General features: G+C 44.5%; 13 protein-coding genes across 13 annotated transcripts; 9 read left to right on the forward strand and 4 right to left on the reverse strand. All coding sequences in view use genetic code 12, as the record gives it.

Moving 5' to 3' along the window:
* Positions 1-555: 555 nt before the first annotated feature.
* On the forward strand, positions 556-2193 carry PGUG_02817 (uncharacterized protein; the record flags this gene model as incomplete). The annotated part of the gene is made up of 1 exon (XM_001485038.1): positions 556-2193. One exon carries the CDS (start codon positions 556-558, stop codon positions 2191-2193), a length of 1638 nt encoding a protein of 545 aa, XP_001485088.2.
* Positions 2194-2446: 253 nt separating this feature from the next.
* PGUG_02818 (uncharacterized protein) lies at positions 2447-4252 on the forward strand (the record flags this gene model as incomplete). Its single annotated transcript, XM_001485039.1, has 1 exon — positions 2447-4252. The coding sequence occupies one exon, from the start codon at positions 2447-2449 to the stop codon at positions 4250-4252; it is 1806 nt and encodes a 601-aa protein (XP_001485089.2).
* A 62-nt stretch (positions 4253-4314) lies between these two features.
* Positions 4315-5907, forward strand: MID1 (Mid1p; the record flags this gene model as incomplete). Its single annotated transcript, XM_001485040.1, has 1 exon — positions 4315-5907. One exon carries the CDS (start codon positions 4315-4317, stop codon positions 5905-5907), a length of 1593 nt encoding a protein of 530 aa, XP_001485090.2.
* Positions 5908-6248: 341 nt separating this feature from the next.
* Positions 6249-7019, forward strand: RFC3 (replication factor C subunit 3; the record flags this gene model as incomplete). Its single annotated transcript, XM_001485041.1, has 1 exon — positions 6249-7019. The coding sequence occupies one exon, from the start codon at positions 6249-6251 to the stop codon at positions 7017-7019; it is 771 nt and encodes a 256-aa protein (XP_001485091.2).
* Positions 7020-7591: 572 nt separating this feature from the next.
* PGUG_02821 (uncharacterized protein) lies at positions 7592-9928 on the forward strand (the record flags this gene model as incomplete). Its single annotated transcript, XM_001485042.1, has 1 exon — positions 7592-9928. The coding sequence occupies one exon, from the start codon at positions 7592-7594 to the stop codon at positions 9926-9928; it is 2337 nt and encodes a 778-aa protein (XP_001485092.2).
* A 377-nt stretch (positions 9929-10305) lies between these two features.
* CST20 (mitogen-activated protein kinase kinase kinase kinase) lies at positions 10306-13251 on the forward strand (the record flags this gene model as incomplete). Its single annotated transcript, XM_001485043.1, has 1 exon — positions 10306-13251. The coding sequence occupies one exon, from the start codon at positions 10306-10308 to the stop codon at positions 13249-13251; it is 2946 nt and encodes a 981-aa protein (XP_001485093.2).
* Positions 13252-14530: 1279 nt separating this feature from the next.
* Positions 14531-15835, forward strand: PGUG_02823 (uncharacterized protein; the record flags this gene model as incomplete). Its single annotated transcript, XM_001485044.1, has 1 exon — positions 14531-15835. One exon carries the CDS (start codon positions 14531-14533, stop codon positions 15833-15835), a length of 1305 nt encoding a protein of 434 aa, XP_001485094.1.
* A 497-nt stretch (positions 15836-16332) lies between these two features.
* PGA56 (Pga56p) lies at positions 16333-16725 on the forward strand (the record flags this gene model as incomplete). The annotated part of the gene is made up of 1 exon (XM_001485045.1): positions 16333-16725. One exon carries the CDS (start codon positions 16333-16335, stop codon positions 16723-16725), a length of 393 nt encoding a protein of 130 aa, XP_001485095.2.
* Positions 16726-17057: 332 nt separating this feature from the next.
* PGUG_02825 (SDR family oxidoreductase) lies at positions 17058-17816 on the reverse strand (the record flags this gene model as incomplete). The annotated part of the gene is made up of 1 exon (XM_001485046.1): positions 17058-17816. The coding sequence occupies one exon, from the start codon at positions 17814-17816 to the stop codon at positions 17058-17060; it is 759 nt and encodes a 252-aa protein (XP_001485096.1).
* A 1286-nt stretch (positions 17817-19102) lies between these two features.
* On the reverse strand, positions 19103-19747 carry PGUG_02826 (rRNA-processing protein; the record flags this gene model as incomplete). Its single annotated transcript, XM_001485047.1, has 1 exon — positions 19103-19747. One exon carries the CDS (start codon positions 19745-19747, stop codon positions 19103-19105), a length of 645 nt encoding a protein of 214 aa, XP_001485097.1.
* A 34-nt stretch (positions 19748-19781) lies between these two features.
* Positions 19782-21401, reverse strand: PGUG_02827 (uncharacterized protein; the record flags this gene model as incomplete). Its single annotated transcript, XM_001485048.1, has 1 exon — positions 19782-21401. The coding sequence occupies one exon, from the start codon at positions 21399-21401 to the stop codon at positions 19782-19784; it is 1620 nt and encodes a 539-aa protein (XP_001485098.2).
* Positions 21402-21902: 501 nt separating this feature from the next.
* Positions 21903-23705, reverse strand: PGUG_02828 (uncharacterized protein; the record flags this gene model as incomplete). Its single annotated transcript, XM_001485049.1, has 1 exon — positions 21903-23705. One exon carries the CDS (start codon positions 23703-23705, stop codon positions 21903-21905), a length of 1803 nt encoding a protein of 600 aa, XP_001485099.2.
* A 388-nt stretch (positions 23706-24093) lies between these two features.
* PGUG_02829 (arginine--tRNA ligase) lies at positions 24094-25992 on the forward strand (the record flags this gene model as incomplete). The annotated part of the gene is made up of 1 exon (XM_001485050.1): positions 24094-25992. One exon carries the CDS (start codon positions 24094-24096, stop codon positions 25990-25992), a length of 1899 nt encoding a protein of 632 aa, XP_001485100.2.
* Between the last annotated feature and the right edge of the window lie 136 nt (positions 25993-26128).

The raw sequence follows: 26128 nt of genomic DNA on the forward strand, positions 1-26128 counted from the left end.
ACAACTTCCCCACGCAAGTATGAACTTGATCGGGTGATGGCGGTTTTATTCTCAGCCCTTGCGAATCAAAATGAGATAGGTAAGGACACCCGCTGTTGCAAATGAGAGGAAAAAAACTGTACTCAGGTTACTTACCAGAAGCGATAAAATTCAATGCCAATGGTATTCCTCGTTGAGAACCATTGTGCGAAAGAAAAGAATCCGCTTTATAGAAGCGATATGCAATGGCCAACCCTGTGGCGAGAAGAAACGCATACGTTAGGTATATGATGGCATTACTACCCTGAGATGAGAGCTGAGCCATAGGAGGAGAATTTTCGATCGAGCAACACTAAGCCTTTAAGTACGGCGATGGCACCCAACACCACGGAAGCCGTATGCGCTTACGGGAACAATGAAAAATAGAGGAGGAACAAAAAATACGAAGAAAAAATAAGAAGAAGAAAATAAAATATAAGAGGAAAACAAGAAATGAGAAGAAGAAAATGAAAATTGTTCGGTCAAATTGATTGAAAATGAATAATTTGATCTGACCCAATTGGCTAGGTGTGCTATATGTCTTCCCTCTTCTTCCCCCTCCCTCCTGCTCCAGTGCAGGAATCTGCGACCTTATCAGTAGCGAATATTTTCGCCGATATCACCACTTCCACATCTTTTCATCTATTCTTTGCAATGCTATCCACAGAAGCTTCCTTCGGACGCAGGTTTGCCCAATGCTTCTGTGCGATCTTCTGGTGTCTTCTAGCCGGGGGCCCGATTTTCGGGTTTGCTGCCTTGAAACCAGTTTTGATTGAAGGTGGAGTTTACGAGAGTGAATGTGACGTTTCGGTCAATCCTCCATGGATGTCGTTTCTAGGTGTGCTGAAGGAGGTCCAAAGCTCCAAATCCGGTATTGTAGCAAAGTGCACAGCTCAAGATCTTCGATTAAATTTGATGTTCACGGTGGGTGCGGTTTTAACCAACGTTTCGGCTTTTGTCATTGGTCGTGTTCTCGACGTTTACGGTCCTCGCGTTTGCGGATTGGTTGGTGCAGGTTTTCTCTACTTGGCATGCTTTGTGTTTATCTTTTCCGATGCCCTTGAAGACGTTCCTTTCTTCGACCCGTACTTGATTGGCTACGGAGCGATGGCACTCGGTGGACCTTTTTCGTTTATTTCGTCATTCCAATTGTCCAATGCGTTTCCCAAAAGAAGTGGCACAGTTTTGGCGCTACTTACGGGCGCTTTCGACGCTTCCTCGGCGGTTTTCTTGATCTATAAGCTCGCTTACGATGCCACCAACGGCGGTTTTACCATCGAAAAATTCTTTTGCATGTACTTGATGGTGCCGGTATTCATGACCCTAGCTCAAATTTTCGTCATGCCCGGCGAATCGTACAAGACAACTTCAGAAACGGGTGCCGATGATTTTGGTGCTTCCGAACCAGAGCACTCGGAAATAACTCCATTGGTGGAACCAAACCACCCCCACAGAAGAGATTCTATCGGAGACGCCTTGAAACAGCCATACGCCAATGAAGGTGAGGAGGTTTTGGTGCAGACGTCAGGAGGAGTGTTTGGAATTTTGCATGGCTACTCTGCCGAGTTCCAGATGAAAACGCCTTGGTTTTACCTCATGTGCTGTTTTGCTACCATCCAGATGTTACGGTTGAACTACTTTGTTGCCACAATCAACACTCAGTACACATACTTATTCCATTCAATTAGCCGTGCCGAGCTGCTCAACAGGTTTTTCGATGTTGCCTTGCCGCTCGGCGGAGTGCTTTCGATCCCGTTTGTGGGGATGTTTCTCGACCACATGTCCACTGTGGTGGTTTTGGCGTCGCTTTTGACGGTGTCTCTTGCTATTGGCGTATTGGGACTCTTTGGCTCATACATTACTGGAGTGCTCAATGTCTGTCTTTTTGTCGTTTACAGGCCATTTTTCTACACTGCCGTGTCAGATTTCTGCGCCAAGGTCTTTGGGTTCGATACCTTCGGTACTGTCTACGGAGCTATCATATGTACTTCAGGAGTGTTCAATTATCTCCAATCGTTTTTGGATAAAGTAACCCACGAGAATTTCGACATGAATCCCACTCCGGTAAATGTCATCACTATCCTTCTTACGTTTGTCATTGGCGTTGCTACCGTCGGCTACGTCAACCAGCAGGCCAAGGACTATGCCAAGAAAAAACTAAATGCTAGTACTTAGACTGAACTTTGCTATATATATGCTCCATTACGAACGCCGCACCGCCAGATCTGTGCAGGAAATTCATCTATTGAGATTCGACGTCGCACGAGATAAGCAATTGCACTCGATCTTTGCCCAAAACATTTGGTGGAAACAACGGCCTTTGGTAAGAGAACGGCCACGTTTTATACTATTCCATTCGTCAGCACTCACAATCTCCAACTAAATCTACCCCAATTGTCTTTCAAGTTTCGTTTTCTTCTGTTTTTAAATGGCCACCACAAAGAGCAAGCTGGCTTCATTCACATCCAGCCCGCCGGCAGAGGACTCTGAGGGCCCTGATCTCCTATCTTTGCTAGAGAAGAGGCAATCAGAAGCATACCACAACATTCATTTTAATGTAACGTCTGTAAATGGCGAGTTTCAGACCCGGAGTAAACGCAACTTCAACAAACGGATTTCCTTCGATACCATCAATATTTCCTATGACGACGACGACGACGAAGACGAATATGACGAAGAGTTCTTGGGAAGATACGAGTTCCTGGATCGAAATCGTGGCCGCAACAGATATAGGTCACCATCACCTTCGCATTCTCCTCTCCATTCTCCATCCCGTCGAATGTTGTCCCCACTTGGAGATCAGCCCATGGATAGCAGTGTATTCAGGCTTCCTCCACGCACAGACTACCCTACTCGCCCCATTATTACCCACCGTGGATGCACATATACCAAAATTCACCGTCAATGGGAAGAGCTCTACCAGGGAAATTTGGAGATAGCGCCGGTTCTACCCCATAGAGTTATCTTGGTGTACATTTCCGGCCGCCAGCATACTTGGGTAGCACTAGACTGGATCTTGTCCAAGTATATTGAGCATGGAGACTCGGTTGTCATAGTTGCATCTATTCCTCGTGAATTTCCTGCGAGAAGACGGTCTACTTTCCGGTCTCCAACCCCACCACCAAATGCAAGAACACCCGTCACACGTATGAGACAGCGCCATCGTCCAGAATACGCCAAGGTGATAGCTAAGAATGTCATGAGCTACGCAATGCAGGTGATAAATCCACAAGTCATCTCAAAGGTTTCGGTGGAATTGGCCCTCGGCGGAACAAAGGAGGTTTTGAAAGAGATGTACAAGTTGTACGAGCCCAATATGGTGTCTACAGGTGCAAAGATCAACTTAAAGTCGAGTGCACCTCTTCGTTCGTGGAATTCATCCAGACTCAGTGATAGACTTGTGAAGAATTTCCCACTTCCAGTTGTCGTTGTGCCTGCCGTTAACATGAACAAATTTGAAACTACGTTGCAAAGTAGACTCAACGAGGAAGATCATGGTGTTTCCACCGCCTCTACAACATCTGTTCTTGGGAACGAAGACAGTGATAGTGCGTCTATAAATTCCGAAGTCTCGTCCAGTACCACAAATTCCGACGAGTCGTACTCGTCTTATGATGAGATCAGCAAGATTTATGGAGATTATCGTCAATCCATAACCAAAAAACTACAAGCACTCAAAAAGAAGGATATGGGAGATTCCTACTTTGCCAACTTTCTCACTATGATGTCCGACAAGTCTGTTGATCTCTGCAACGATATTAGAGATATTAACCCACATTTTTCCGGTCGTGGTGCCAAGCTTGCCAGGGCTATAACTGGATCTAATGCATTCGGTACAGTTCCATATAAGACAAAATCGCTACTTGAACCATCGGAAAAGGCCAAATCTCTGCAAAACTTGTCTTATAAAGAAATGATGAAAAATCTCAAGACAAATTCCCAGCCGCCGGAAATTAACGTTGAGCAACATGAAGAGGACCACACAAAAGCGCCCAAAGCTTCAGCGCTCAAATTTGTCGATCCAGAACCTCCTAGAAAGGAAAAATCATTTACTCTATTGAAGAAATCACTTTCGCACGATATGTCTGATCTGAATGTCAGACCCAAGCTTGAGCCACTCAAGTCGCATCCTGACCTCCACGCCGTGTCTTCAGGGACGGGGTCTCCTAAGGAGAACTCTGACAAGCCCAAGAAGAAGAAGAAAAGAAGTAAACTCTGGAGTCTCTTTAAGTAGATATTCCTGTACATAAGCTCGAGGAAACCCCAAATGAATAATGATTTTGATGATGCTATCTGATGTTTCCCGTCCTACTATTTATTATTTTTGTAAGACTATGTACGGGATTAAAACACAGGGCTGATTCACAGGCTTTGGATTTCTCAGATGCCAATTTTTTTGATGTAGGTTTTGATTTGGACATCAATGAAGCCATCGAGCCATCGGGCCATATCGACTCCTTTCTCCAACGCGTTGATCGTGACGATAAGTCTAAGGGATTACACGAGTTTACGCCTATACAAAACACTATTGGACAGAGCCAAACCCAATATTATTCATTTAACGTCAATACTTCAAGTGGACTTGGAGAGTACTACGAATTTTTGATTTTTCTTACCGGAAATATATGTTCCCAACCACTGAATGTCAAGGAAAACGAGACCAGTCTTGCTGTCTACTACTCGTTCAATCTGAGCATGTTTAGCAACTTTGAAATCGGACAAATGGTGCTTTATGAGAACGGCTATTTCCAGGCCTTGGCAGACGTCCCCGTGGCTGCCAATTCAGAGAGTGATGATCTGGTGTTGTATATCGCTGTGAGAGCTCCTCAGAACACCAATACCCTGGCAATTTGGTCATATGAGATTGGTGTGTCACAAAACGACTTGGTTTTCCAATGGGACGACAGAACATGGGCATCACTAGTCGATACGGATCCACATTCTGCGTTGATTGTCACTGGTAATTTGACCACAAAAGAAGATTTCAATGCATCCAGCGCCAATGCAACCCACTCACGGTACTCTTTGTTCATTTACGACTATCAGTACCGGGACCTTTTCAAGCAACTTAATAATAGTTGGTGCGCCGTTAAAAATGGACCTGCGTTGATGTCTACTTCTCAGTTCCAGCGAAGCTATACTACTCGAGGAGGAGGGCTCCAGCAGCAGTTTTACGTCGAAGGACTAAATTCTTCAACAAAATATGTGGCTTATCTAGTATCCAATTTCGGTGGAAGCAAATTTGGTGGTGCAGTCTATCAACCTTTCACATTCGAGACTATGGACGAAGGCCCGTGCCTGCTCCTATACGACCTCGATTTCTGCGACCAGGTGGCATACTCGGTTCCTATGCCATACGGCCAATCGAAAGAAAAATTACGAGATACCTATGACAACTATGCCCGAGAAGTATATACCAATTTTTCCAAGGCAATGGACCAAATCAGCTGCGAAACCACCAACGATGCCATTTTTTCGCCTGTTCGAACCTGCGATGATTGCCGTAACTCCTATAAAAACTGGCTCTGTTCAGTGATGATTCCTCGTTGCAGTACTCGAGATATCAAAGGCTACAAGTTACGAGAAGTTAACAATTCACGCAGTGACTTTATAAACCAAGAAATTGCTCCACTGGATCCATACTTTGAAATTCTCCCTTGTGTGAATGTCTGTCAAGCCATAGTAAGAGATTGCCCTGCGGATTTTGGTTTCTTGTGTCCCACTAAGAATGGCAGCATCAGCTTATCATATTACTGGGACGACGGTGGAGAATTTCCCACCTGTAATTATGTGGGAGATGTAATAGCCACTGTCAGTGCTGCCACCAGAGCCATTCTTAACTGGTGGATGATAATGTTGATGATTCTGGCATTGATTATAACCCTATAGAAGCTATGAATACTACACGACCTGCATATGGATTTTTCAAAAGATCAAGAGTTGTAATTCAAACCGCGTCTGCTACTCATGGAGAAATCAAAGGCCAATCTTCCTTGGTAAGTAGACTTTTTCACTAGTTCAAACTTTCACATACTAATCTCAGGGTCGAGAAGTACCGTCCGCACAGCTTGGATGATGTCTATGGACAATCGGACATTGTAGAAACTGTTCGCAAGTTTGTTCACGAGGGTAAATTGCCCCATTTACTCTTTTACGGTCCTCCTGGAACAGGTAAAACTTCTACGATCATCGCATTGGCCCGTGAGATATATGGTCCCAACTACAAAAACATGGTATTGGAATTGAATGCTTCGGACGATCGAGGAATTGACGTGGTGAGAAATGAAATCAAGAACTTTGCGTCCACGATGCAGATTTTCAGCCGAGGTTTCAAATTGATCATCTTGGATGAAGCCGACTCCATGACTGCCGTTGCACAGAACTCGCTTCGGAGAATTATTGAGAAATATACCAAGAACACCCGGTTCTGCATTCTTGCCAATTACTCTCACAAGTTGAATCCTGCTCTCATATCAAGATGCACGCGGTTCAGATTCCACCCAATATCCGAGCTGGCAATCAAAGAAAACCTTCAGCCGGTCATAGTGAAGGAACATTTATCCATACAACCAAGTGCTGTTGACGCCCTCTTGCGATTGTCGAAGGGAGACATGAGAAAGGCATTGAATGTGTTACAAGCGTGTAAGGCATCGTTGTCCAAGGATGGTGACGAGATAGACGAGACCATGATATACGATTGTCTCGGAGCACCGCAGCCTCAGGACATAGAGGGAGCTCTCGATTCCATCTTGAAAGACGAGTGGACCACTGCGTACCTCACGATAGAGAAGCTCAAGAAACAAAAAGGATTGGCACTAATTGACTTGATCAGCGGTATAGTGGAGATACTAAACAACTACGAATTGAAACCTGCCACCAGAATTGACATTCTCAAAGGACTATCAGAGGTGGAATATGGAATTGCAAGAGGAGGTAATGATAAGATCCAATCGAGTGCCATAGTGGGAGTCATCAAAGAAGCACTAGAAAACGAAGCATGAATGGCTGGGTTAGTACACAACAATCATCTATCTAAGGTTTTGTCTCATACACAAATCTCGAAGAGCTGGGTTTATAATAGAGCCTGAGGCTCGTTATAATCACTTTATTGGTACTTACTATGAAGAGCACTGAAAAATTCTCCGCAGAAAAATAAATAGTGGAGTCGTGCGAGGCGAAAACAAGAAGAGGAGCAGTGAAAAGAGTATATGTGGTTATTGTATGGTTCATACAAGCATTCGTACAAGCATTCATACATGTATTCATACATGTATTCATAAGGAATGCATTTAACAGACAGATTGAGCTCAACTTGTAATAATGATGTCAGACTGCTTTCTGCCATTGTTAGCTTTTTCCCAGATAACTTAGTTTCTCTTCAGACTGTACTTCCTCTAACTAAACTCCAATTCACTACTATAACCCATAACCCTATTTTTAGTCGCTGATTCCAACTTTCAATTGAACTCCAATTCATTATCATCGCAGCTGTTTCCGTTATATTCCGCGCGATCGCGGTGCGCTCGTTTTGTCCCACATTTACATACACCTAAAGCATGCCCTTCTTATAACCATGACCAACCATAATTGTACAGACTGTGGTCCAAGCCTACCGAAGCTGGAGACGAGCTCCAGTATGTCCAGCAACAACGAATATAAACTACCAGAGATCAGTGCCGGAGAATTTTGGAACAACGACTGTGACACTGACAGCAACGATTCAGTGATCTCTTTACGAGACAACTTTTCCAGATTGGGAACCGGCAACACAGAACCTAACGACGATTTTGAAGACGACAAAGATTTCTTTGACTTTGAATATCGAAAAAATTCCTATAATGGGTCACTCACCATATATGACCTTAAGGAACTTATACGGAACTTTGAGCCTCGAATTACACCCAAACGATACATTGGGTTTGATGGCTTTCTTCGGTTCCGTCATCATTTGGGTAAAGACTACTCGTGCTGGCCAGAATGGGCCTTTTATTTTGCCGGTTTTCTCGGCGAAACATTACCGTCTTTTGCTAGTAAAATTCGTGAAAAGTGCCCCACTATACTTCTCATGGATTACTTGACTCCCAAGTACTTGAAGACTGTACAGCATGTTTCTGCTGAAGACGCCAAGTTTCATCTTTTCCTGCCATTTTTCGAAACCATAGATAGGAAGTTTGATACTTATGCGTTCGGTTTCCTCAAGCTACTAACCCAGTTGCTATCGCAGCATGTCAAGTTGATGGAGAGTAATCCCACCTTCATGAAAGATTTTGTTGGAGGCTTGGAAAAGTGTACTTACGAGGAGGTATTGGACGATTTGCAACGAGACATTGCCTATATGAAAGTATCAGAAGGAGACGACCAAGAGACCAAAGTATCGGAAACGAGAAAGGATCCCTTTGAAGGGATTTTCCTGTCGCTTGATTCAGATTTTATGGCTGAATTTGAGGAGAAAGCTTCTCCAGAACCTGAAAAGGACAAATCCACCAAAACGACAACCAAAGATTCTTCATTCCAACTGGAGAACTCAACAATCCTAGAAAACACAACGGTCCCGGAGATTCAGGATCCTGATCCTCAAGATTCTTTTGAAGCAATCATGAATACTTTAACTGATCTCTTTCCCACTCTTCAACATGATGAACTCAGAGCCAGGCTACAATCATCGCAGGATATTGAGTATCTTATCGACACATTGTTTGCCGAACAAGAACGAAACCTGATAGAAGAATATTCGTTGGACGCATATAGACTCCATGAAATGTTCCCATCACATTCTCTACAAGATCTTGAACGAGAACTAAATGCCAATGACGGCAACATTGAAAACGCGACAATAGCTATACTTCTGAACAGATGGGAACACAAGGCGCCAAGCAGACCGGTGCCAAAGAAAGAACCGAAAAAACCAACGAATTCATCATGGTCTACGTTCAGTGATTTTTCCGCTCAATTGAGTAAAATAACCGGTCTTCCTGTAACACACACTTCATCGTACCTCCATCGAAGCCAAGGAACGTTTATCAATGCGTTGATCGCGATTATCACGACGCATAAGGCACCAGAACCACAACCAACAAATGATAAACCACCTCGCGGAGGAAGAGTACAACGAGGTGGAGCAAAGGGAGGGTCTAGACGAGGAAATGGAAGCTCTGAAAAGGTATTCACATATAAATTCAATCCCAACAGTTCCGAAGCACAAGAATTACGAGCACTTTACTTGTCCAATCCGCAGATGAAAACGATCAATGAGGTGTTTGTGAATACAGCATTGACATTTTTTAGGGGCAATGTCGATCGAACAATTGAGGTGATTATGCTCGTTCTCGACCACGGCGCGGCCCCGCTCACCTACCCCAACTCGATGGAACCTGCCACAAATGCACAAAAAACTGTTGTGTCCACAAACCCAGTTATAGACTTGTCGAGTCAATCTTCAGAAAAGTACCGTGCAATGTACAACGTTCTCAGACAAAGAATCACCAACCAAACGTCAACTGGTACCAAGGACCACTACCGTGAAGTCCTCAAGGAATCTCGGCGCCAATTTTGGCAATCGATTGCGTCGGAAGAGGAAGATCGAAAGCAGCGAGCTATCGATGCCGCTTTCAATTCGCTGAGTCTAGATCTCCACGGACTTCTGGTTCCTTCCGCTCTTGAAGCTGCGCGCGAAGTACTCGGTGCCTGGTGGGCATACGAGACCGAACAGAGGCACACTCATGGACAATTGTCCAAATTCGGAGTGTCTACGGTGTTTGCTGGGCCATTACGAGTTATCACCGGACGAGGAATCCATTCAAAAAATGGAGTTTCTCAGGTGAAAATCCAAGTCCGGAAGCTCTTGGATCTGGAGAGGTACGCCTACGATGACGACGGGGGTAGTTATGCGGTTTATGGTAAACGAAAGTAATACAAGTTGCATTACCCTAATTTTGCAGTTGCCTGTGCAGGAACCGAGCCGCCCACGATATGGCGAGGTGAATCCCATGCGGCGCCGGGTAACCCCCATTGTTTTCAAGTAAATCCCCCAATGAGGAATAATTCGAAGCGAGATCGTTAAACTAACGATCACAGTTAATCGGTCGAAATTCGACGTCCTTTCTTTTCGGCGCTAATATCAGCTTTTATTCCCCCGGCTTCACATTTCTGATTGTTCTGGATCCATTTCAACGATAAAAATTCACATTACCGATTCCTCGAGTATTTTGATCTGGGGTTAAATTAATAGAAGAAACTCGATTGTCGATAAATTTGACATCACCCACCATAAACTTATAAAAATTCAATATGACAAGTCCTAAACCAGGGTCTCCTTTAGAGTCCCCAAAAATAGGGTCTCCAAAATTAGGGTCTCCGAAATTAGAGTCGTCAAAATTAGGGTCGCCAATAACCGAAAATCCCCCAGCGTCGCCACAGCTCGACGACGTGGATGTGGAGTCTAACCGCACGGGTGGCTCACTCCCCAGAATGCCAGGAACATTTGATGTCAACGGCTTGAAGAGCGACGAGGGTCTGTACATAGAATTGACGGAGTCTATGAACCACCGGCAAGAAGCTGAAGGAGACGCCGAAACCGAAGAAGAGGCCAATGGTGAGACCGAAGAGGAGGCCAATGGCGACGCTGAGAACACCAAAAATGTTTCGGTGGAAAGAAGGCTGGACAGGTCGCAGGCGACGGATTCCCTGGACGAAATGCAAGAAAAGCGTTCGTTGGAAAACCCATCTCCAGCTCCGTCTCCCAGAGCTTCTCCAGTGATTTCTGCTGCCAATTCCCCGGCGATTGCATCTCACCCAACTTTAGATCCCGGCAAGCCATCGACCAAGGTGAATATCGAGACGCTTCTTCAAGACCCGATTTATGAGAACACCAGCAAGAGCAGTGTTGAACTCCCGCAATCCGACTCGTCGTCGCTGAATATCAATGACACCTTGGACAAGATAAGCACCACGGAAGACAATATCGATAGCGACGAGGGAGACATAAGCCATTCTACCGTTAAGGAAAAGAAAGATTCAACCTTTCCTCCCAAGGTAGCTCCTTATACACCACTGATTGCCAATGATGCTCATCCACAGACACCCAGCAGTGGTGCCTCAACCATCCAAGACCCCATTTCAGACCGTTCCATTGACCCAATCGAAAAATCGGCTAATAATTCCTATGACCGTTCAGAGCGTAATTTTACGCCTACTGATCGTAATGTGTCGTACGGTTCGGTTATTCGTAGTCCACCACCACCTCCCACGCAAAACCAGAGCCATAATACAACGTCTGCAGTTACTCCAGTTATAAATCAAAGTGGGTTTGCGTCACCAGCCTCGAGTCCAAACACAACTCTTGGCAGTAATAAGTCGACCAAGCGCCGAAGCGGTAAAATGAAGAATGCGTTCAACAACTTTTTCAAGAAACTGTCGGCACCGGTTTCACCCGAGCAAAACTCCATTAATATGAAGATATCTACGCCGTTCAACGCCAAGCATGTGGCTCATGTGGGTGTTGACGATAACGGGCTGTACACTGGCTTGCCCATCGAATGGGAGCGTTTACTTTCGGCGAGCGGAATCACTAAACGAGAACAAGAGCAACACCCTCAAGCAGTCATGGATATTGTTGCTTTTTACCAGGATAACACCGATGCCGACGAAAAGGCGCTACACAAATTCCACTACGAAAACACCTCCACCACGAATGTTAGTGGCCATCTGACCCCTCCAATTGCACAAGCTCCTCTGAACCAATCGCTGATCTACTCGCAGACACCACAAGTTAGCCAAGGCCCAACCACGCCTCAACTTCCAAAGACCCCTCTGCTGGTTGTCACACCTTCCAACCAGTTCATCCCCAGTCGTCCAGCCCCAAAACCTCCCGCTGCGGTTGCTCCTGAGGCCCCAGCTGCTGCTTCACCTTCTACTGACTCCAATACCTCTCCCAAGAAATTTGGAAAACGTTCATTTTCGTCAAAGTCTATCAAGGCAATGCGTAGTAATTCGAAGAAAAGCGAGCCTCCAAGGGATGCTGTACCTCCAGTTCCTGATATGCCCGCTCATATTCCAAAATCAAAATCTCACAGCTATTCCTTGGCTGATAAGGTCCAGCCGGAAAGAGGTGCGACTACTGCTCCTCTAGCACCCAGTGCTCAGTTTTCACAAAAAGATTATCAATCTCAAAGACCACCTCCACCACCACCAGGTCTGACCAAGAAGGAGGCACCTCAGAAGGCTTCAAATTCCGAGCAAGTCACTCGAACTGGAAGCCAGAGCCAGAGCCAGAACCAAGGCTCTCGTTCAGCTGGATCGGCTTCTAAGCAAGCTGCGTTACAAAAGAAACGAGATGAAAAGAAGCGTAAGAATCACCAGATTATATCCAAGTTGCAATCGATTTGCAGCAGCGGAGATCCCAATCAGTATTATCGTGACTTGGTAAAAATTGGTCAGGGTGCATCTGGTGGTGTTTACATAGCGCACGAGAAGACTACGGGAAGCACTGTTGCTATCAAACAAATGAATCTCGAACAGCAACCCAAGAAGGAGCTCATTATCAATGAGATTCTTGTCATGAAGGGCAGCAAGCATTCCAATATAGTGAACTTTATCGACTCGTATCTTCTCAAGGGAGATTTATGGGTTGTCATGGAGTACATGGAAGGTGGATCTCTTACCGAGATTGTTACTCATTCCGTGATGACAGAGGGACAAATTGGAGCTGTTTGTCGAGAGACATTGAAAGGTCTCAAGTTTTTGCATTCCAAAGGAGTTATTCACCGAGATATCAAATCAGACAACATATTGTTGAGCACCGATGGAAACATCAAGATGACGGATTTTGGGTTCTGTGCGCAGATTAATGAAATCAACCTCAAGAGAACGACGATGGTAGGAACGCCATATTGGATGGCACCGGAAGTGGTTTCTCGTAAAGAGTATGGGCCCAAAGTTGATATTTGGTCGCTTGGAATTATGGTGATTGAGATGATCGAGGGCGAGCCACCATACTTGAACGAAACGCCGTTGCGGGCACTTTACTTGATTGCCACGAACGGTACGCCCAAGTTGAGAGAACCCGAGGCATTGAGTGATGATATCAAGAGATTCCTTGCACGGTGCTTACAGGTGGACTTTAACAAGAGAGCAGATGCCGATCAGCTTCTCAAGGACAAGTTTATACTTGAAGCGGACGATGTTATCTCGTTGTCGCCGTTGGTGAAGATTGCAAGAATGAAGAAGGAGGAGTGATAAAGAAGAGAAGTGATTTAGCTAAGATAGCTAGTGTATCGTACAATATCTGTACAATAACATGTGTAACAATATAAGCAATTGCGACTTATATATGACAGGGTTGAAGTGAGATATCCAGGATCAACGATATTAGTACTACAGTATTAATAGCACATTGGTCGAAATTTTCATATCATTTACTTTCAGATTCGTATAGTACTTCGTATCGGACTTAATCTTAATAATAAAAAATATCGATCAGATGATATCTCAATACCACTTTTCTAAGGTAAGACCAATTACTACAAAAAAGTTTCTGAATTACTGTACCATGTTTTCTGCACATGCTGACTTGCCCATGGCTTTGACGTAGTGACGTAATTTACCAAGTGGTGCGATGGAGATGCGCAAATGAGACATTAAGATAGACACATAGGACGCTTATAAAATGCACAACTGCTCCCAATGCTGCTACCAATGCTGCTAGCAATCACCATCAGACATAGCTAATTTCTATGCATCGTAAAAGCTTCTCTTTAACTTTAAACCACGGCAGGTCTACTCGGTATTTCTTGGCCCGGAAGTGAGACATTAGTTGCTATCGACTAGGTGCATGAATGCACGGCGTGGTGAAGCGAAATTACGAGGATGGTCAATTCAAATAGTGATGTACTTTACAAAGTCAATTGACTTGTTAGTATACTCTACAACAAGTTTCTGTGGTTAGTATCCTCTTGTTTCCACCGTGGTCATAGAACTGTACAGAATAATAGACATTGGCCGCATGATGTCATGGGGCGCCGCAGCGGAGGTGGCCCCCAATCTGGTGCGTATATAAAAGTCGAGAAAGAGGGGCGAGGGAATACTTTTTTGACACACCCCTATTTGATAATAAAGCCAGATCCCTGTTGCCAACGCTCAAGTTCATAACATTTTAAAGATATGGCAGAAAAAGAACAACAATACCAATCGTTTCTTAACAACGACGGATATCGATGAACTCGAACCAGCGGTTCCCAAACACAAAGTGTCTTCTTTGAGTTTGTCCGACTTGAACCAATGGCAGACCGGCTTGACCAAGCTCTCCAGCTCCACGTCGCTCCACAAAAGCTCGTCGCAAAACTTGAAAAAGGTGGACTCTTTGGCCAAGTTGTCGAGAAACTCGTCTGTGATAAGACGGAAGAAGAAGAGTGTCATTGACCATCCTCGTGTGGCATCGTATGCATTTTGTTTCGACATTGACGGTGTCATCTTGAGAGGCCCAGAAACCATCCCTCTGGCTCCGCAAGCATTGAAGATGCTTAACGGCGAAAACAAGTACAACATTAAAGTTCCTTCGATTTTCGTCACCAATGGTGGTGGTAAGCCTGAAAAACAGCGTTCTGATGACTTGAGCGCAAGATTGGGTGTCACCATCACCCCAGACCAGATCATCCAGGGTCACACCCCAATGAAAGACTTGGTCAATGTTTACGAAAACGTTCTTGTTGTGGGAGGTGTTGGCAACGTTTGTCGTCATGTGGCAGAATCTTATGGTTTTAAGAACGTTTTCACCCCATTGGACATCTTGAAATGGAACCCAGCCGTGTCTCCGTACCACGACTTGACCGAGGAAGAACAAACCTGTGCGCGTGAAGTGGACTTCTCCAAGACTCGGATCGACGCCATCTTGGTGTTCGCCGACTCTAGAAACTGGGCTGCTGACCAGCAAATCATTTTGGAGTTACTTTTGTCAAAAAATGGTGTCATGGGTACTGAATCCAAAACGTACGATGAAGGACCAGAGATCTACTTTGCCCATTCGGACTTTATCTGGGCTACAAACTACAAATTATCAAGGTATGGAATGGGTGCTTTGCAAGTATCGATTGCCGCACTTTACAGAGAACACACTGGAAAAGAATTGAAGGTGAACAGATTCGGTAAGCCTCAAAAGGGTACGTTCAAATACGCCAACAAGGTGCTTTCTAGTTGGAGAAAGGGTGTTTTGGACGAGCACTTGAAAAAATTGTCTGTAGATGATCCTGATGCTGGAGATGCCGACATTTTGATCACTCAAGATGGAGAAGAGATCATCAACCAAGCCAAGTTGGAGGCTGCAAGAGACTCGTCTGAAGAAGAGTCTGAAGCTGAAGACGAGGACGCAGAGGATGGCGCTTTGGCTGTGGGTAAAAAGGATAAGATCACTTTGCAATTACCACCAGCTTCAACGGTATACTTTGTGGGAGACACCCCCGAGTCCGATATTCGTTTTGCAAATTCGCATGATATATCATGGCACTCGATTTTGGTGAAGACGGGAGTGTACCAGGCGGGTACTGAGCCTAAGTACAAGCCCAAGCACTTGTGTGATAACGTTTTAGAGGCAGTGGAATATGCGATTGAGAGAGAGCACGAAAAGGAATTAGCTGAATGGAACGCTCATGCCGACGATGACGATGACAAGGGTTCACGGGTGAACTTCTCGGACTTTATGATGACTCCATCAGAAAAGAATAAGGAAGAAAAGAAACCAATAAGTGCGGTGGATGAGCACGAATCGGTTGAAGTTCCTCAAGGATTGAGTGAACAACTTGAGAAGTTGAAGAACATGCAGGTATAAATTTAGAATAAATGCCATTGAGGCATGTTCAACCTGAATAAGGTTATCGGAGCCCACGTGAACCACGAGGTACCGCAACTGTAGCATCTAGAGTCCATACAAGTTCCTGCACTGGGCGAGGCTGAGAAACAAGCCGAAAGAATAGCAATTAAAGGCAAATACAGGCGCATGTGCAGATTGCAAGTCACAAAGTGGTAGGCTTCAAGTGTCTAGACTTTTGGTGGTATTAAGCCAATAAGTCCTTTAAGGCAAATAAGTCGAGGCGATCTACTCAGCCTCAGTTCCCCGGTATTCCATATGCATTAAAAAAAAAAAAGCCCTGCGTTCTCCTGCAGCTAATATACAACTCGATTGCCATTTCCTGTACGGATTGTGCTCAGTTAGGAAGGGGCGGCTGCGTGAAACAGACAAATGTCACTTGATAGTCGTGTGATGTAGGCGAAGCAGTACAAATATAGCCGACGTATATAAATAGCGAAAATTCCCTTAGGTAGCTAATGAAATTTTCTCTGATTGTTATCGCTGGTGCTTCATTATTTGCAGCCGTCAATGCTGCTAACTCTACTGCCGGTGGTTACAACTCCACTATAGGTGGGGGTCACAGTAACTCCACGATTGGCGGAGGACACACTAACTCCACTACCGGGGGAGGAAGTAGCAACTCTACTGGAGGTGGTTCTACCGGAGGCGGTTCTACTGGAGGAGGTTCTGGATCAGGATCCGGATCTGGTTCTGGTTCTTCTAGTTCTGGTTCTGGATCAGGTTCTTCTGGTTCTGGTTCTGGTTCCGGTTCCAAATCTTCTTCTTCTGCAGGAGACGCCGTTGCTGGATTCCAAAACTTTGGAGTTGCTGGAGCCGCCGTTGTGGCTGTTGCCGCCTTCATGTTGTAGGTGGAAGGATTTCCAGAAAATTGAAATTGCTGCAAATTGAGACGCAAATGTTGAAAATTTGAGATTCAAGTTAAAGATTGTTAAGCTTCATTTCATGCTACTGTTATATATGTATTCATGTGTGCTAATACCCTTTCACCAATATACATTTAGATCGTTTGCTACTGAACTCTCGATTTTTCAGTTGATCGACTGCGCATTTTTTAAGTCAATCTTATTTGTTGCTAGTTCACCACGCCAAAATTCTATCGGTTCTTTGTATACTACAAGCTCAATGATTCTGTTTATCATGTTTTTTATTATTATGTTTTTTATTATGTTTTAATCATTTCTTACCACGGCACCTCAGTACCATCGTAGTTCCAGAACTTGTTTGAGTCTTCCTTCTTGAGCTTTTCAATTACAATACCCACCTTTTCAGCACTTTCCTCTGGGGTAAGCCATTTCCCAGGACCAAAACCTGATGCCAAGTGTGGGTTACTGGCTAAAAATTCGTCCTTGGCATTAATTACCATTTCGGTACCGACCAACCCTGGGTTGACGGAAACTACAGTAAACTCCTCTTCTGCAAGTTCACGCCCAAGTTGTCTAACACTGTGGTTAAGTGCAGCCTTGGATTGACCGTAGGCAGAGCTACTGTATTGGGGAAACTCGCTCACAGTTCCAGAAACACTTGAGACGAAAACCACCTTTTTCTGGGAACTTTTCTTCACCAATTCGTAAAAAGCCTGGAACAAAAGAATTGGCCCAAGAGAGTTGGTGATATAGTGAGTGAGGAACTTTTCCTTGGGAGTTTTTACAATTGGGGTATGAGCATCACATATACCTGCGTTGCAAATGAACACATCAATTGAGTCCGAAACTTTCAACACCTCAGCTTTGGCGGTTTCGAATGTCTTTTCATCGTTCAAGTCCAAAGTCATAACGTGAACATTTTCAGCCTTTTGGCTCAATTCCTTCAATTCAGAGGCAGTAGAAGGATTTCTAGCGGTTGCAATTACCACATTATCTGGTTTCTTACTTAAGTAAGTAGCCAAGTTAAGACCAATTCCACGAGAAGCACCAGCGATAAAGTAGACTTGTTTTGCCATTTTTCTGTAGTGATTTGCAGTCAATTGTGGGCTTTATATACCTTTGGTATTATCTAATTCGGCCAAATGAAAGAATATTCGAGCGACCGAATTTCCTAATTAGTACGTATTTCCGTATAATCACCGTCTTCTTACTAATACCACTATCACCTCGATTCAAAATAGAAGTGACATACATGCCAAGCCGAAACAAAGACTCTAAGCCGGTTGAACTCAGCGGCTCATTCAGTGAATCAAAGACATGCAATTGCCATTGGTCAAGAGGTTCGTTTCGTACTTCATGTTAGCCTCATAATATCAATGGCTGCGAAATTGAGAATATTACAGCAAAAGATATTCGGAACTAATTCGTTACTAAGTATGAGTTATATGGCTATAAGGCTTGAAGTGTCTAGACACAAGTATTCTGGTGTTATCACGAAAAATAGTAGCGCAATGTAGCTTCATGGCTTACCATTAAAAGTCACTACCCTAGTCAATTTGCAGGTTACATCAGACATACGCTCCTTCAACGTTGGTACCATTTGCTAGTCGAGCTCAGATGGTTTAAAGTTTAATATACTGATCACTAAATTGAAAATAATGAAGAACGCTTCCATTTGAAATTGAATTACACAAGAGCTCGCCAAGAACAATTGCAGCACGCAAGCCATAAGTGCAATGGAAGTATCAAATGCATTGAAGGTTACTCAAAAAGCACTCAATTGCAAAAAGGTGAGTCCCATTCCATACCACCGCAGAAGAAATCAGTGGTAAAAAGTGGGAACTAGTGAGGTGATAATAACAGTCAATAGGAATGCATGTTTTGGCGCTGAAATGGTATACCTTTGTGAATGCAAGCAATGATTAGAAAACCTGCTGCAGTTCCAATCCACATCAACGACACAATCGAGTAATTGGGCTATATCCTCGATATATGACAAGACGGTATCAACGACACAAAACGCATCCTAACTGGCAGCAGGAAGTCTCCAACCATTTCTAACCATTGAACAGGGTTGTATAGAAATTAGTGGTTGAGGAAGTACTTCCTGCATCTCTGCGACATGTACATGGTGGGCCCTTATTGTTACTCGAAGTTGAGCTGATCATCTCCAAGAGAAATAGGCATTTTGTTCGCAGCGATGGCTATAACCTCATAATATGCATCAAAGGTGCCACCATTCACTTTCATGACAAATTTGCGCCTTCTCAGAATATATATGACTGGGGACACCTGGGGTAAATTCCTAGCCCCATTTATATATTTCGCAAAGGTCCCACAGCACAGTCAAAATTCAACCTTCCTAAAACACATCAGGGAGTCTCTCAATGACATATGAATGGCCACCAACGCTCATAATTGGTATACCAGGAACCTTTCTTATTCTTCTCTTTAAATCGGCATCGTTGGTGGCTACAATGTAACACTTGTGTTGCATCACTCGATTCACCAAACAGTCATCAGCATACGTTCCTTTGTGTGAGCACGTTAATCTCTGTATTCTGGGATCCTTGGCCAATTTGAGTGCTATTCGATATTTGGGTCCAAGTTTTTCCAATTCTGCCATCACACAATCGGTGACAATGGGTATACATTTGGCATAAAGTGTATCCATCATACCTCTTATAATATCGACCTTTTTCTGAATACTAAAGTTGATAAAGTTGGTATCGATTAATACTTGATATGGCGGCTTAATTGCCTCGTTATATTGGAAGAATAATGCAGAAGAAACCTGAGGAACCGACTTTGTTAATTCCGGATCAGAGGCAGGTTGCGGCTTTTTCGCTTCATTTTTCTTCATCCGAGGGTCCTTGGACGATAATGTGCGCTTCACCAATGCAAACTTTCTCGTTTTTTTGGCTTTTCCCATAACTAATATGAACAACTTGATCGCGATGAGCTCAAAATTTTGATGATGTGTACTGCATACACGCGGCGATGCCATTCTGGGGTCGTAGATGTCATGTTAATATATAAGGCTATAGTTGGCGGATCATTTGATGGTCGAATGCCGCTTGCATAAGCTCCGAGCGTTTCCAGCTAATCAACGTCTTTTTGATGAAATCTGTCTCAAAAATCCGCATCTTTCTATCATAGCTAGTATCGAGTGCTGTGAGTCCTGAATCTCCAGTTACCGAATTGTAGCAGAGCCAAATTTCATTCAAGCTACGGTCGGGATTATTTGGATCCCGCTTTTCGTTCAAAACACATGCGTCGTTCTCGTGCTCGTGTCCCACAGAAACGACATGATAACCACAGTCAACTATATCGTCTCTAAACTTGTTATCGGTGGCAGTGGTCAACACATGTTTCTCGTTATATGATCCCACGAGCTTGAATTTCCCTGTGGGTCTAAAGTTGGGGAGCGGGAAATGGAAAAATAACAACTTAAACATCGTGGGAGACGAATAAATAGTGTTCATGCGGTAAAGGAGATTGATCTGGGTTGAGTCTATCTTGTTGCGTTCCAGGTCAAGAAGTGATACGAGCATGTCTGGGTGGTCGGTATTAATGTTTGTGGGGGGTGCTTGTGGAGAACTTGATCTGTGCACCCGCAAGTTGTAGTTGGTGAGCCCGTGAATGTTGTCCAAATTTGGTAAAACATTGTAGCAGTTGGGAAGAGATGATATGAATTGTACAACCGAACGTTTTTCGGAGAGGGTATCCACATCCAGGTCGCCAAATGTGAACACAAAGGGTATTTTGCTGTGGAGAACAGGTGCCAATGCCTTTAAAATGGCCGATTTCCAGTGTTTTGTGCGCTTACTGTCGATCATATCACCAGTGATGACGATCAAGTTTGGTTGTTCGGCAACTATGGAGTTTGCAATGAAAGCCACCGTTCGACTATCGGACTGGCACGGACCGTTTTTCAAGTTGCAAGCACCAGTATCCTGGCCGAAATGGAGATCGCTCAACTGCATGATTTTGAATTTGGGTTGGTGAGCGAGGATGATACCGCCGTACTTGAGCTGGTTGAACAAATCCAGCTCGCTTACTACCGAGTTTTGCTCTAGTTTTGAGAGTTTGAGTAAGGAAAAGTGGCCCTGCACTTCGGTGGTCCATGGAAGAGGTACCGGCTCGGGCTGAAACTGCCAATATGGTCTCGAATCCACCATATCTTTGTCTCCAAAGAGTACATCGATGTCGCAAACAAATTTTTTCTCGTCGGTAACCACATCAGTCTGGTACCAAAGAACCTTGGATCCAAAGGAATACGATTGGTGCCATTTCTTCAGATCATCGGGAACTGTTCCACGTGGTACCAACATCACGTCTGTGACAGCTTCTTGAGCATCGTTGAAATTGCTTGTGTTTACCACGAGAAAGTACCGGCCGGGTGAAAAGATACTGGCATGAGGGTCGAGTGGAATTAGTTTGGCGCCCGCCGGCGCAATGCATGCAAAAGGTTTCAAGCAAAATTTCACCAGCAACCCTGTCACCACCTTGGAGATGGAATCAGTCATTGTTGGAAAGATTTCATGATGAATTGTGGAGTTTTCTCGAGCCACCGTAAGCAGCAAGATCCATACGAAAACAATAAGCAGAATAGAAGCAGAAACAAATTTGCGAGATCGAAAATATCGCATGAGCTGCATTACACCACAGCAAAGTAGCAAGGGGTATGGTAGATAGGAGAAACAACAGGATGGATCAGGTTATAATGCGATCGCGGTGAGCAACAATCAACAAATTTTAGGGGCCCATATGCATCGGTCTGCCGTTCGGGCGGGTGCAGTTAGGGCGGTGCACCCCGCTTAGGAAGTTACGCATTTTACCCTTCTCATGCGCGATGCAGGTCAGGGCTCGCACGTCGAGGGCCGCATGCCGGATATGGCCAGGTTCGTAAACGGCTTAGTGGGCTGAAATGGAGGGGCCGAGAGTAGCGGAAATAGCTCGAGACGGGTTAGCGGAAAGTGCAGAGCATGCCTTTCACTTGTCGATTGCTCGGGACATCACCCGCGCGGAAAGTGTTAACAAACGGATTTTGGGTTTGGAGTCTAGAACCCTCGTATTCGCGCAGAAGCAATCGATACGATCACGGGCTCATCAACCACGTAAATCTCGGGCTAACTGACGTAAATCTTCGGAGCGGCCAACTACGGCGAATCCGCGGCCAATTCGGGAATAAGCGGTACTTCCAACCTGGCGTCGTCGGTGTCGAAGAAGGATTGGAAGTTCGAATTGTCCGACTTGTGGGTGTCGGACTTGTTGGATTTTCTGTACTCGTCTCGCAAAACGTACACTAGTGTAATCACCATGCTGGCGTCGCGACTGCGCTGCTTGATCTGTTCCTTTAAAACGAAAAATTCCCGTTTTTCAATCGAATACCCCACCACTTGTCCGGTATTTGATGTCTCGTAGCAAATGTAGATCCATTGACCATCGGTGGTTCGGTAATAGTACTCGATATCTGAAAATACCACTCCAGCCAATACGTACGAAGGTGGTGCTTCGCGGCCATCTTGTCCAAAAGTTTTGATTACGTTGTTGGGATTGGTGACATCGAGCTGAGAATATTGCTGGTTGATGTGCTCTAGTTCCTTGTTGAGCATAGCCACCTCTTCAGCAGTTTGGGTTTTTATGGCCAGTATATCGTCGACGGTTTCTTCATCATTCTGCTCCTTCAAATAGTTGGTGACTTGTTCAAGAAACAGAGGCACTCGCTTTCCCTCAAAAGAGCTCCACAACATGATTTTGTTAGTTACAGAAACTCGTTTTTGGCCCACCTCCAACTTTTGCTGATGCATGTTTAGCAATTGATCCGAATGCGACTTGGCGTAAATTTGTGGATAAAATTCTTCGTCGATGTCAAGTGGCTGGATCTCATAATGTTCGTCATCACCAAGAAACTGAACCGTAAGCACATTTCCCGTTTCCTTGAGTCTTATATTGCCCAAATTCTGAAGATCTTGGCTCCAGAAAAGCCCATTCAACGTATCGTAAACCGTAGATGCTCTGTACTCCAAATCAACCTCAAACAAGTACATCTTGTTCTGGATGTCTTCCTCCACACTCTCCACTGTCGACTGTAATAAATTCTGCATCGCAACCGAATCTGAGGCATAGTGAATGAGAGCTTCGTACATTTTTGGCACAAGCTCATCCAGCTCCAAACCATAAGTTCCTCCTTCCGACAAACTTCGAATCACTCCATGACTGCTGATAAACGCACGGTGACCAAGACCAGATAAATACGCAATCACTCGCCGAAGTTCCAATTCTGGACTAATTTTGTCGTCTCCTTTATACCAGGTATCACAGTAGGGGCCGAGGTCGGCACCCCAAACCAAGTCCCGAAACCGAGGAAGTTGTGCCAATATCGTAAGCAATGGAACCATGACGTTCTCCCTGGACCCCACACGATCAATCAAGATCACCGGCGGAGTATCTTTTGACCTTGTCATCATCATCTCCTCGTCGTCATATATAGACGGAGTAGACGGTTCGGAGTTTTCGTCATCCGAAGCGAGTCTATCCGAACGCATTTGCACATCAAGGTCTTCTGTTCGAGTGTCAGGCAAGCTACTGCTACTACTATTTGATCCTTGAGCCATTCTTGACTCCTCGTTGAACTGTGGCCGCACTTCGCCATCTCCAGAGTACTCATAATGTTCAAAATGAAGTGGATCCGTCTGATTAGTGTGTGTTTCCTGTGCCTGGAGCTCTGAAAAGTCCGGAACGTCCATTGGATTGCGAATCTCAACGCTTTCCACGGATTTATGGTTTCGATTTGGTTGATTGAGTGTGTTGTTGCTGGCACCAATAGGAGGTGAAACCTCGATAGGTTCTTCAAAAAGATACGCAATTGCTGCCTCCATGTCACCATTGGTGGCTTTGAGCGCTTTCTGGGCCTGCTCGGCCGAAAAGCCCATTTCTGTCAATTTGCTAACACCTTCCATGGTGACTAGTTGCAAATCGGTTGTGAGATATTTGGCTTTTATGCAGGATGTGGACTTTTACATAGAAGAAGAACAAATGAAGACAAAGATACTATTCATTGGTTTGAAAGGTGGTTTGTGAGAGGGTAATGATGAACGGCAAAGCAGAGGTGATTAAGTCTATTGCGTCGAGGGAATTTTTGTTTTTGAAGTACATGAACTTTTGCTTCATTTTCACGATTGTGAATTAACATTAACTAGTATTGAGTTAAATTATTGGATTTATATATTCTATCCACTTTGTAGCTTCTCTACTTCCTCTTCCCTTGTGCTTATCCCATCCAGCTATCCTTGACTCATCCATCGCACCCAGACCCCAATTTAGCACCGCGCACCAAATTTTTCGTTGATGCTAAAGTGCCTAGCACATCTACAGACCCGTCATTTTGCACCTCACAGCATCCTAGCTAAACGACTGATCCGCAATATGGCTTCCAACACTGTAGGCACCATCACATCCAGCTTGTCCAAGCTTGGAATTGAACCTCCGGCCGCTGAACCAGCTTCTTTTCCAGAAGCCAATGCCGTCGATTTAATGAGAAATTACATTACTGACGAGTTACACAGACTCTCTAGCATCGACAAGTCGATTATTTATCCTGCCTTGGACACACCCTCCACTTTGGACAAGGGAGATTTGATTGTTCCACTTCCTCGGTTGAGACTCAAGGGAGTAAATCCTAAAGAAAAGGCTGTTGAATGGGCTGCTGCTTTCGAGAAGGGTAAACTTTTGAGTGAAGTAAAAGCTGAAGGACCATTCTTGCAATTTTTCTTCAGCACCTCTGTGCTTTTCAATGTGGTTATTAAGGACAGTTTGACCAGAACCACCGAATACGGTGCGTTGCCTCTTGGTAAAGGAAAGAAGGTTGTCATTGAGTTCTCGTCACCAAACATTGCCAAACCATTCCATGCCGGTCACTTGCGTTCCACCATCATTGGTGGTTTCTTATCTAAGTTGTACGAGAAAGAAGGCTGGGAAGTAAGCAAATTGAACTACTTGGGAGACTGGGGTAAGCAGTTTGGATTGTTAGCCATTGGTTTCCAGCGTTATGGTTCTGAAGAAGAATTGGTGAAGAACCCAATCAACCATTTGTTCGAAGTTTACGTGCGTATCAACCAAGATGTGGCTGCTGAGGGACCCGATGCCGTTGGTGGTGTCAACGACCAGGCAAAGCATTACTTCAAGCGCATGGAAGACGGTGACGAAGAAGCATTGGTGTTGTGGAGAAGATTCAGAGACTACTCTATCGAAAAGTACATCGACACCTATGCTCGTCTTAACATTGTTTATGACAAGTACGCTGGAGAGTCTTTGGTTTCCAAGCAAAAGATGAAGGAAGTGGTACAAATCTTCAATGAAAAGGGCTTGATACACGAAGATAAAGGTGCCAAGTTGATCGACTTGACCAAATTCAACAAAAAATTGGGTAAGACTTTGGTGGAAAAATCCGATGGTACATCCATCTACTTGACTCGTGATGTTGGTGAAGCCATTGCACGGTACGAGACCTACAAATTCGACAAGATGATTTACGTTATTGCGTCGCAACAAGACTTGCATACTGCTCAGTTCTTTGAGATTTTGAAGCAGATGGGTTTCGAATGGGCCAACAGATTAGAGCATGTCAACTTTGGTATGGTGCTTGGTATGTCCACCAGAAAGGGAACGGTGGTGTTTTTGGACAATATTTTGGAGGAAACCAAGGAAAAGATGCATGAGGTGATGAAGAAGAATGAGGACAAATATGCTCAAATTGAAGATCCTGAAAAGGTGGCCGACTTGGTTGGTATCTCTGCGGTGATGATCCAAGATATGCAATCCAAGCGTATCAACAACTACGAGTTCAAGTGGGACAGAATGACATCTTTTGAAGGTGACACTGGTCCTTACTTACAATACGCTCACTCGCGGTTGAGTTCTGTGCAAAGAAAGAGTGGAATTCCCAATGAAAAATTGACCGAGGCTGATCTTTCACTCTTGACCGAGCCTTGTGCCGGCAACTTGATCAGAATCTTGGCTCAATACCCAGATATTTTGAGAAGAGCTATGACTACTCACGAACCATCGACCATAGTCACATACTTGTTCAACTTGACCCATGTCGTTTCTCAATGTTACGATATTTTATGGGTGGCAGGTCAAGAGGAGAAATTGGCTACTGCCAGATTGGCTTTGTACGCCAGTGCCAAACAAGTTTTGTACAATGGTATGACACTTTTGGGCTTGACTCCGGTGGAGAGAATGTAATAATAGATCAGTTGAATAAACATAAGGCTCTGAAGCACAGGATAAGATGTACTCCCTTTCTTTACCACACTTTCTTCACCTTTAAATATTCACCTTTACGTTCCTTCCTTTACCATACTTCGTGAAGTATAGTCCC

Source organism: Meyerozyma guilliermondii, genomic scaffold, assembly GCF_000149425.1.
Source record: "Meyerozyma guilliermondii ATCC 6260 scaffold_3 genomic scaffold, whole genome shotgun sequence".
Classification (NCBI taxonomy): domain Eukaryota; kingdom Fungi; phylum Ascomycota; class Pichiomycetes; order Serinales; family Debaryomycetaceae; genus Meyerozyma; species Meyerozyma guilliermondii.